The sequence below is a fragment of the Telmatherina bonti genome (assembly GCF_933228915.1).
Source record: "Telmatherina bonti genome assembly, chromosome: 18".
NCBI lineage: Eukaryota > Metazoa > Chordata > Actinopteri > Atheriniformes > Telmatherinidae > Telmatherina > Telmatherina bonti.
The window spans coordinates 11,651,216-11,663,019 of record NC_136616.1 but is presented as its reverse complement, the minus strand read 5'-3'; the positions used below and the strand labels follow the sequence as shown (position 1 = coordinate 11,663,019).

The 11,804-nt window shown below is 40.2% G+C and overlaps 1 protein-coding gene across 1 annotated transcript in view; it reads left to right on the top strand.

Annotated features, from left to right (window-relative positions):
- Positions 1 to 866: 866 nt before the first annotated feature.
- Positions 867 to 11,804, top strand: part of nhsl2 (NHS-like 2) — a gene marked incomplete at its 5' end in the record, with an annotated part of 184,366 nt that continues 173,428 nt past the window's right edge. Inside the window, one exon of the mRNA XM_079258108.1 lies at positions 867 to 1,146. Coding sequence (XP_079114234.1) covers positions 867 to 1,146 — 280 coding nt within the window. The remainder of the gene's footprint in view (positions 1,147 to 11,804) is intronic.

Sequence of the window (11,804 nt, the reverse complement as noted above, 5' to 3'; positions counted from 1 at the left end):
AGCGCATGAAGTTCATGCATCCACCTCTGTAACCTCCTCCAGGTTCTCCTCATCTCTTCTCCTCACTTGTCTTCATCTTCACTTCATCCTCCAGGAGCGTTTTCTTTTTTTTTTCCCCCGTCAGGAAACACCAGACTGTTGCGCTCCATGTCGTCACGTCAAGACGCACAAAGTTACGCCGGACGTTTGGATGGATGTCTTCAAAATAAAAGCATAAATGCGGTTAATAAAACGCAATAAAAGAACCAAAACGCAAATGAGAACATACATAAATAAATAAAACTGCATGTTAAAATTAAGATAAAGATAGTCCAGAGTAAATAAATTAGCTTAAAGCTGTTAAAATAACAATCTCTTTTTAGAATTTAAAAAAAAAGTTTATTTGTATACATCTCTGATGATTTAACTTTTCTTTTTTTTAAAAGATCCAGACGTTATAGTTCATGCAAACTGACAGTCTACATATATCCATGAGGAAGAGATGTCTACAATCCGCAGAACAAGTTAAAAATCCACTTCAACAGAAACTAAAACATAAAGCTTTTATTCTGAAGCGTAAACCGGATGCTGCTCGTGTTGCAGTCTCTGCTTTTCCAAACAATCCCTACGACAGTCCGGAGTCTCTCTTCACCCAAAAAAGAAGAAGAAAAACATCTCCTCGCGTTGAAAAAGCATGAATGCGCGCGACGCGCAACGCGCTCCAAGCTTCTCCGGCAGCGGCGGAGTTTCTCCTCCTCCAGGAGCCCCGTAGCATGAGTCTGTGCGCCGCCCGCAGGGAGAAGCACCACGGGAATATAACTTGACATTTCTGAGGAGTTTGTTGTCATATTTTTATTGCGTGTGCGCGCGCGGAGGGGGAGAGAAATATGCCTTTTTGTAAACGCATCATACTTCCCAAAGATGTGTGCAAGCCCGACAGCAGGAGCCCGTACGCGGACGGTTTCGGGGACTTGGCGGACGTGTGCGGCTTCAGCCTGAGCTCGGTGCTGCGGCAACTCTCGGATCTGTCCCGGCACTCGGTGAGCATCCTGGAGGAGCTGGAGGGGGAGCTGGTGTCCATGTGCCACCGGTCCGGCGCGCTGGAGGGCAGGGTGGTCCGGCTGCAGAGGCGCGTCGCCGACCTGGTCAGCAAGCCTCCACCGAGAAGTAAGAGGACGTAAAAAACCTTCTGAGCTGAAGAAAAACACACCTGGAGTCACTTTGCGTGGCCTGCAGCTGCAGGATGAGAGTTGGAACAGGTTTTGTTTGGGTGTCAGACTGTGTCAGGTTACAGTCACGCTTTTCTGTGTGGCTGCAGGTGGAACGCTGCACGCGCCATGCTCCAGCCACATTAAACATAGAGTTGTTGTTGCAGGATCACAAGTTTGGATTTTATAATAAAAGAATAATATTTTACCTTGAAAGGTTTGAGAAAGTTGCTGAGACGTGACTTTTAGGAAGGTGGTGCTCGTGCGCATGACAGTCCGGTGAGATTTGGCCACGTGAGGTCCCATTACTACTTAACTAGTCAACTTTTTGTGTGTTTTTTTAAGACAGGTGCTTGGTTTTCTGGTTTACTAGGTGCTCCTGAAGGCAGCACTTGGAGGGCGTGGAGAGGAGAACTTGAACGTGAAGATGTCGTGCGTGATTTGGAGTTGAATCATTTTGACCTGACACTGTTGTCCTCCTGTCCTCTGTCTCCCAACCGCAACTCTCACGTTTCTTTTCTCGTTGCTCTGCTCTGACACTGGCTTGTGTTGCTTTTGGAGACACTCACTTCCCCTCTCAGTCTTTTAAAACATGGAAGTTGGAGGTTTTATTATGTTGTATTTGCAGAGTTTGTCCTCCAAAAGGAACCAGATTGGTCAGTGTTCGGTGTAGATCTGGTTTTAAGACGTGGGTGCAGCTTACAGTTTGTACAGATGTGATGTGGAAACTTGAACCTTAAGTCACATAACAGCAAGAAATGGGCGTGACAGTGAATCTAGACACATATGTGCCTTTGCAGCAGCTTAAGGTAGCCACATTTAGGTGCTACTAAGTACTTTTATTATTAGTTTTTCCTTTTCAAAAACTTTTAGAAACTTTTTTTTTGATAGTTTTCAAGGCGTTTTCCTCTCAGACATCAGTTTAATCAAAAAACACGACTGGTTTTGATTTTATAAGTTGCGAACAGGGTTGAATGATTGAGTGATTAATTTCTTTAAATCTTTTAGCAGTTGGATTTCCTTTAAGTTTTTTTTCCCCTTAAACTGAGATGATTAAACAATCTATAGACTTGATGAAGTTCTAATAAATTATTAATAAACACACATCTTGGAAAGTATTGTGTAACTCCTTTTCAGTTGTTCACAATAAATATAAAGTCTCCATTCATTAAAAATACAGTGAGCTGTGAGTTTCAGGGAGACTTCAGGGGTCTCCAACTCCGGTCCTGGTGGGCTACCATCCTGCAGGTCCCTGCTGCAACACGCTGGACCCAAATCACCAGCTCATTACCAGACATGTGAAGAAGATGACAACAATTTGTTGGGAAACCTTTTTATTTGAGTCAAGTGGGATGGGAAGGGAAGGGAAACACTAAAACCTGCAGGATGGTCGCTCTCCAGGACCGGAATGAGAGACCCGTGGGGTCTGAGGTTTAGATCAAGGTGTTCTTTAGTTTTGTTGTAACCATTTCCTCTGTGATGTCGTACAGCTGTAATACCTGAGGAAACTGTACGACTTAGAATTTAGGGTGTAGCCACGATGGTGCTCTTTGGTCCACGTCAAATAAAATCTGGTCCACTACCATGGAGAGTTTGTTTGGAGTGTAAACACGGATTCGCATTTTGGCGTGGACCAAAGAAGTGATCACTGCTCCGTTTGAAAACAAAGGGTCTTTGGTTCATTTGCAAATGAACCCTGCTTTGGTTTGCTTGAAGTGTGAAAGCAAACAGACCAGTGGACCCAAGAGAGGCAGCGATGTAGGACAGGGATCCCCAACCCTGGTCCTCGGCGACCAGCGTTGGGGTTCCCTGATGTAGGAAACGTCATGAAGTGACGTATTGGATCTTGCTTGCTGCCTCTCCTGGTGCACATACTGGACACTGCTTTAGGTTTTAAACTAGGCTGCAGGATACTGCGAAAAAAAAGTTACATTTTGATTTTTTTCTAACCCTGCGATATACATATTGTGATTTTGAAAAAAAAAAAAAATTACAGGAATTTTCAACAGATGACTTGAAAGGCACTTTATGTTGTGCTGCACAATTTAAAAATTTTTTTGTTAAAAAAATCTTTTTGTTTTGCAAATAAATACACTGCAAAAACTCAGCCTTAAAAAACAAGAAAAAATATACAAGAATTACGTAAATGTTGATTAAAATATGATAAATGATCTGCCAACAGAACGAGAAAATTTGGCTTGTCAAGACTTCCCAAAACAAGTAAAAATACTCTTAAAACAAGAGGAATTCTCTGGCGTAAAACAAAGAATTATCTTACCTTTAAAAAAACAAGCATATGTATACTCAATTGAAGATTTTTCATCTTACTTAGATTTCAGTTTTTGCAGTGTAGAAATAATCCATTATAAAATTTGTGTCATTTTTCAGTGCTTATATTGATCTTTTTACTTGTCTTCTTGGACATTATAGCAGCAGAATGATGGTCTGGCTGCTGAGTTGTTTTTTCCAAATTGAAATCAAGAAAAATGACGAGCAAAAAAAGTTTTGTACATTTTTTTTGTTTTTAATCTATAAAAATCAGCAATGTTGGGGAATCGTGAGAATCGCAATTTAAATTGAATCGGCACCCAAAAAATTGGAATCAAATCGAATTGGGATGAAAGTATATTATCACAGCCCTAATGTAAATTGAGATGATGATGCTCAAACAACTTATTGTGCAGGTTTGGTTTTAATATCAAAGAAACACAGAAACTGAATAAACTTTGTGTCACTTCAGTGGCTACGTTTACATGGGAGTTTTAATTCCTGTTTAATTGGAAATAAAAGTGAAATCTGCTCTAAACTCATGAAAAATGACAATGTAAACACCTGATTCCTAATGCAAATCACGTTTTAAATCCGAACTGATTAATAACTCTGTCACGTAAATCTCCGATAATTCCGATCGTTCCGCGTATTCTCCTTACCTCGTCCCGTCCTGATGACGCACACGTTGTATATTTTCCTTCTCTTTCTCAGCTGCTGAAAAGAAGTGAAGTAGTATGCTCGTGTCGAGCTGGTGCTTCAAAATTATAATCAAACTAGCAGCGAAACTGCTAGTTTGTTATGAAGTTTTTCAAGTTACAACTGAAAAGACGAGAAGCAGGAAGGGAATTTTTGGTTGACGTAAGTACGTCACGCCTCCTGTCCAATCAGAAGCCTTCCCAACCAGACAATTCGGAATGATTTAATTTCGGAATTATTCATTCTGGATTAAAAAAACATTGTGTAACTAACTGTTGTTGGTAGTGGCTAATCCCAAAGGCAGATTTATTTCTTCTCCTGTTGTATTTTCATTGGTTGTTTCAGTGGTTCCTTGCTTAGTGGTTGTTTTGGGGAGTATTGCACCTAGCCAGCAGACGTCCAGGCGGTTGGTTCATTTGGGAAAACGGCAGTGTGAAAGCAAACTAAGGTTCTGTTTACATGTTTCCATGCAGAATGACGACTATCTTCCTGCAGGGAAAACACAAATAAAACCAGGAATGAAGTAGTCCATTTGCCAGGTGTTTAGTGAAAGTTAAACTTTAATGACACACCCAGGTGTGCACAACACAAAGTGTTGTAATCTGGTGCATGTAACCTATGTGTCTTCCCTGACATTCTGACGTTCTACCAGAAACAGGTTTTGCTTGTACAGACCAAATGAATTATAAACCTGCAGCTGCACAAACGTGACATGGAAGTCTACTGTTGTGCTTTTTGGGGGTAAAATGGGTCTGAGTGTAAGTAAGAGTGCAAGATGATGTTAAAGATTACATCATCTACATCAAAGATTTGACTCGGCTGTTGTCAAATCTTTGCAGTTTTATCCACCGAAAACTCTGTAACAGTAAATACAAGAGTCCAGAACACAACAACGGTGTTGGATTGTAAAGTAAAAGTGTGGCATTTCTTGGCATTGCTCGCCCAGTTGGGTCGCCCAGTAAGTCTGCTGGACTATCCTGGTGTGAATGCGCCCTTTCTTCCTTCATTATACCCCCTCTCCCTAAATGATGCCAATCATCTGCATATCTTGATGTAGTATTTTTCACAAGCTTCTGCCTTCGAACCAGTTTAAACTGACTGTACTGAAAAGCAGGCAGTTGTATGATGGTTTGCACACGTGATGCCGCCACAACTTCTCCTGGATGTTGAGCTCTTAGAGGAGTTCATAAATTTGTTAGAGAGGAACACTTCTGCTTCTTATGATACATTTTAAAATCCAAAATGCTTCCAAAAGCTCATAGTTTTCCTCTGTGAACGGCTCCGTCGTTGTAAGAACATAAAAACGCACCATTAGCGATGACAGCTTACGGTATGGAGTGGTTTAGATGGCATGTAATCGTCCAGGCTTAAACCAGAGTGGCTGTTCCTCTGGAGGAAAGGTGGCCTGCTGCCAGTTGGAAGTTTGGAAATGGAAGTAGTGGTACCTCTGATGTGTCTACTGGTTTTGTATAAATGTGTGTGATAGATAAATCAAGCCTGACAGGTCAAAACTAAGAAGCGCTTTATGAGTTGGTAATGTAAAAAGAGCTTTGAATGGTCAACATGACTAGAAAAGTGCTACATAGACACCATCTCTTCCCTTTAGTGTGGCAGAGTTTTGCTGGATCACGAAGCTCAACAGGACATTGATGTTTGATGTTTAACAGAAAAAAAACATTAATTAGTAGTTGAACTTGAGCCATATTTTTTACATTGTTGTCTCTTGTAGTTCCATCTTTTGCAATGACTCATTTACAAAATGCAAAATACTTCACATTTATTGATTAAAAAGCGGTGTTAATATAACTTTTTAGACTGTTATAACTATGTTATAGTTGATCCCAAGTCAGTGCTGATCCTCGGCAGAGCTATATGATAACCTAAGTAGTGACCCAGTTTTGACTGTACAACTTCCACAGATGCTTCCAGTATGTGCACACATGCCGCAGCATAGCTATAAACTTTGACATCAGGGTTGAAATAATATAGAAATGTCCAGATGCATGGTGGGAAACTGTTACCTTAGCTACCAGCTCCGGGATCTCTGCAAGCTCTACACAAACTTTCTCTTTATTTCCATTACAGCTGAAGAATGGGCAAAATAGTGAGACAAGCTGACTGTGAACATGAATTTACGAGGCAGACAGTATGTGTGTGTGTGTGTGTGTGTGTGTGTGTGTGAGAGAGAGTATTATAATACAGAAAGAGAAAGATTTTAAACACAGACCAGATGTAGAGCTGGATGGAGGAAAGAAAAAAAACACAACTTGTTTTTTCTTTAGGAGGCATTCAAATCACATCTGGATAGTCCGGGGGACTCTGCAATTGGTTGGGATTTCCCAAAGTTTCACACCTTTGGTACGTGTTAAAACTGGACTTAACTCAAGTGACCAAACTGCTGGGGCGTTGGAGGGGGGGTACAGCTTTGCAGGTAAAAATTAGATCAAACATTATGCAGGCAGATTTTATTCACTGCAGATGGGTCATGCAATTTAAAAAAAAAAAAGTTTGTTTCTTATTTTTGTGAAGCTCTGCAGGAGTACTTCCAAACCAAAGTTGTCACATCTCACTCAGCCAGTGAGATACTTTCCTGCTGCTGGTTCTGTGATTCACAATAAGAGAACACAACTGGAACCAGGGATGGTTTACTGGAACCAGGGATGGTTTACTGGAACCAGGGTTGGTTTACTGGAACCAGGGATGGTTTACTGGAACCAGGGTTGGTTTACTGGAACCAGGGTTGGTTTACTGGAACCAGGAATGGTTTACTGGAACCAGGGTTGGTTTACTGGAACCAGGGTTGGTTTACTGGAACCAGGGATGGTTTACTGGAACCAGGGATGGTTTACTGGAACCAGGGATGGTTTACTGGAACCAGGGTTGGTTTACTGGAACCAGGAATGGTGGATGATGTCTGTTTCATGCAGCTTCTTTCATTGAAATCTTTCATTGAATCCAAAACCGGCCTCTTATTATGTGTGGGAAAAGTGGCCGGTTTTTGCCAGAAAATTAAGGAATTGTTTTTTTCTCTAACCTGGTCTGTTTGGTTGCAACACGACTAGGGCTGCACAATTATGACCAAAATAATAATCACGATTATTTTGAGCAGTATTGTAATCACGATTATTAATCACTGGAAAAACATGTATTTTGTATGCACCACTCTTAAACAACATACCTGGCAACTTTCTCTGATATCTCTCTCTCTCTCTCTCTCTCTCTCTCTCTCTCTCTCTATATATATATATATATATATATATATATATATATATATATATATATATATATATATATATATATATATCCCTGATTATTCCCTTGTCATTTTTCATACAGCACAGGCAACACCCCTTTGGAGGAATAATTCCACGAAGGGATCTCATATTTCTTATCCAGTGTTTTGATGCAGCTGTATTTTCCATTCTCGGTATAACTTGCTCCCATCAATCTAAAACTTGTTACATCCTCCATGAGAAGCGTATTTGTGTATTTTAGTGCCGCATGTTGTAAAAATGTTTGTATGTCTTATCACGTCAATCAGCTGTTTAATCAAAACAATCCGTTTTACCTGCAACGGGAAAAATGCGGACCTCAAATGTCCAACTAATCCAACGGTACTTAACAGGCTGCTGGTAAAAGATGTGTGCGCTTTGTATTTAGGCAGCTTTATGAAGCCTTAATCACACGTTCGCCCCCTGGTGGTTGGCAGACTACTGGTTGAGAACCTGAGTGATCAGAGACTCATGCAGCAGAGCTCGCGTTCTGAATGTAAATATCGTTGATGATCAGGTTTTAGTTCTGGCCACCAAAATCATGATCACGATCAAAATCCGATTAATTCTGCAGCCCTAAACACAACTTGACGTTTTTCCTCCTCGAGTGGGAGTCACCTCACGTTAAAGTTCCGCCTTGGCGACTACGTCACACTCGCTGACCTCGCAAACTTCAGTTCTTTTGTGTTAAAAGAAAAAAATGTGCCATTTGTTTTTGTTTCAGTGTGCTAGTATTGTGGAATATACTGGTATTGGGATACCGCGCAACATTAACAGAGGTACACATGTGTTTGTGTATATGCGCTCACATTGTTATATCTGCACATGAGCACAAACGTGTTTGATGCACAGATCCACACTCTTCTTTCTCCTAAACTGTGTGGGCTCTTACTGTATCACCACCACGTGGGCTGAAGTACACAGCTACACAATCAATAAATGCTGCTTGGCCCTTCATCATCATCCTCTTTTTTTACTGCCTTACTGTCTTTTTTCACCTCCTACTATCTCAACAAAGATAGAATACACGTGCACATGTTGCACAGTAATGAGGTTGAATAATTGGGGGTTTTCTTTTGTGCTGATTTTAAGAACCTTTGTTATTTTTCTCTCCTCTGCTTATTTGATGACAATAAGGCACATTTGGGGGGATAGTGGTGGGTTGTGTTATTGTATTATTATGTAGAGTGATAGAAGTGGGATTGATTTTATGTGTTACCCACTAGTGAGATGGGGTCAAGATTTGGGTGTTCTAGGGCAGCGTGACTCCAGCTGTTATGGTATAATTACATTTATATTTGTGATGTAAGACTTTTTGTAAATATCAACTTTAAGGACTAGCTTTTCTGATGCCAATTAATTTTAGCTCGCTCTTTCTCAACTGATTACAAAGCAAGAATCTGAAATATGCACTTGATGGAAACGATTGTGCTGAAAGACTGAAAGGAAGCTGAAACCAAGTGTCAATGGAAAAGCATCCAAACCAGAATAATAAATTATAGGGGTATTAATTCCTGATAAATGTGAAAAAAAGATATCCAAGTTTGCCAGTTGTGAAGAACTTTGTCTAGTTGTGCAGTTTAGCTATAGCTAAACTAGCTAAAACTAGCCAAATAGCACAACCAGGGGAACTCTAGTGTTGCTAACTCAGTGGATTTTTATCAACATTTCGAGTTTTCAGACCCCAATGTGACATTTTCTCTGACTTATGACTAATTTAGTGACTTTTAGAACAAACTTTAGTTGCTTCAAAGAGAAGAAAGTCACCAGTAGTCTGCTGAGGAACTGAATCACACCACTAAATGAAATTTATGCCATTAATCAAGCTGGTTTTAGGCTGAAATATGATCCCCAACTAAAGTTTTACTGTATGAATAACTTTTATGAATAACTATATTGATATATAGATGTGTTTTAATGTTGAAACATATCTAAATATGTTTTATTGAACATAGTTTAGTGTTATCACTAATAATGAATGTGACTCTGGTGAAAATGATGGTATTGGTTATAATTCATTGGGTCGTGGAGAAGCGGTAGGATTAAAGAAGCACTGGTTTCTTCCTGCTCCTTTTTTAAAAAAGTTATTTTTGTCATATTGCTATTTTCTGGTTTTGTTGCCTTTTTTCGTTTTTGTTTTTGCCTTCATAAACTCTCAAATAAGAATTTGAGCATCTGAAAATGATCCTGGAATTGGAATTAAGAGTGTGTTCATACAAAAGACAATCTCAGATCAAGCAAGAATACAATAAGCCATTGAAATAAACTTGTTTGGAGACTTTTCTTCTTCAGCAAAGCTTGAGGTTACAACGTTTCTGGTACTTATTAGTAGGCATCACAATCTGAGCAATGGTAGCACATAAACTCTCTCTCATTTCCCTAAAAATACAAAAATGGTCGAAGAGATAGAGCTGACAGGGGGGCTGTCAGGGGTGGATGATTGACATCTACTGTATCAAACTCTGACCTGCCTGTGGTTAAGAACTAACCTGGAGCTAACAGGAGCTAACAAGCTAACGGAGGAAGGCCGGCTTAAGCTAAGCCTCGCTGTTAGCTGGATATGTATCACACAAAATGTATCATATTTTAAGAATAAATACTTCTAAATGGATGAGTTATAAAAGAAAAAATTAACGAGTCATGAAGGTAAACTTGATCTATTAAACCTAAAATGGATTTTTGAACCAGGCTGTAAACATGTTTATTCCTGCTGTGAAGTTGGTCGTTTTAACATGGGAGTCTATGGGGATTCGCTCTGTTTTGGAGCCCCTAGTGGATGAAGGGGGAACTGCAGTGTTGGACACTTCCACATAGGCTTCATCTTTGTCCAGCAGATGTTTCTGCTTGGGAAAACCAGTGTAATATGAGTGTGTGCGCTGTCTGTAACAAGGTTTACGTTTGTGTTTTAAGCGACGATCCACATCAATATTAAGACTAAATGCAACATCAGGACTGGTTAATCTATTTTGTGGAAAGCATCTTCGTGGACAACTTTGATTTAATTTTCTGAGGCTGAATTATTAAAACTATCAAACATCTAGTCATACAAATCTGTAACTTACAATCCCACTTAACTTGCTGTATCAAGGTTTATGTTATGTTGTCCATTCTCAGTGCTTGATTTTTTTATTTGTTCAGTTTTGGAGCAGACTTGTTTTCCAGCGTGGCTCCATACATACAGTTTCAGGCAGATTAAATGGTTTCAAATGACTTCCACCTGTTTTTAGGTGGGGTTAGGTTAAGACAGTGGAGGGTTTTCAGATTTGCTGGGATCAGAAAAACTTACTCTTTCCAACTTTGTGCATATTGACAGAAAAAATGCTTGTACGCATATACACCAGTGAGAACCACTGACAATTCTCCCCCCCCGCCCGCCCCTCCACCTGCCAAAAGAAGTAAAACACAATCTCAAACACAAGCTCCAGGCCCAGATGAGGGGATTTTTTCCATCCAGTTCAGAGTTTGTACAAGAGTCAGAGTCACTTCCAGGACCTCGACACAGAGACATACCAGAGGGATCTGAGCTGGTTTCCTCCCCCTGGGGAAGAAGGGAGGAGTCGTGCTGATACAGAGAGGAAGAGGATGTCAGTCATCGCTTTGGAAAGCATGATAGCAACAGAGAGTGTGTGCATTTATGTGTATGCTTTCGTCTGGAAGTTGTCACTCAGAAACGCCTGAACTTAAGGACTTTGTCCTCTGAAACACCCTTCAGTTTTTTCATCCTGGACTTATCTCCTACCATTTCCTAATGGCTGCAGTTGACCCAGAGTGGGACAAGAGTGTCCCAAGTATGTAAAAGTCAAGCTGAGGTTGACTTTTTTTTCTTAATGCCATTTTAAAATCACAAGCCTTCTTTATGACCATAAAGATTTTTCTGAGTTAAATGATTGCACATTTAAACATCCTCAGTCACTGCTATAAGTGAAGGTGTTTTGTATTAGCTGTCAAAGGTGAAACATCTGCTCAGACACTGATTTTTAAACATTAATTTAAGTCAGGCCAGCAGATCCAACAGTTGCGCCAATGTCACAGCTCTAAACAGTACAGCTGCCCAAAAACAACTAACTTAGCTAGTAACGGACAAACACGCTTTATTTAAATAGTTATACGTTACAGTATTAGTAACTGATAATGGCATTGCAGTACTACGCAACACTGTTCCCTGCAGGTAAACAATGGAGCAATAACAAATATAGTCTATTTTTGCATCAGGATTGAAACCTAATGTGTTTTTTCACAACAATCTGTCCATTATAAGCAGCAGGAGATGGAGGAAGCTATCCGACATGTTGCGCTTTGACTCGCTCCATGTCATTTCCTGTGTTCTTGGTTCACTGGATAGTCTATTTGCTTTCACATGACAAACAGACCTAACCAG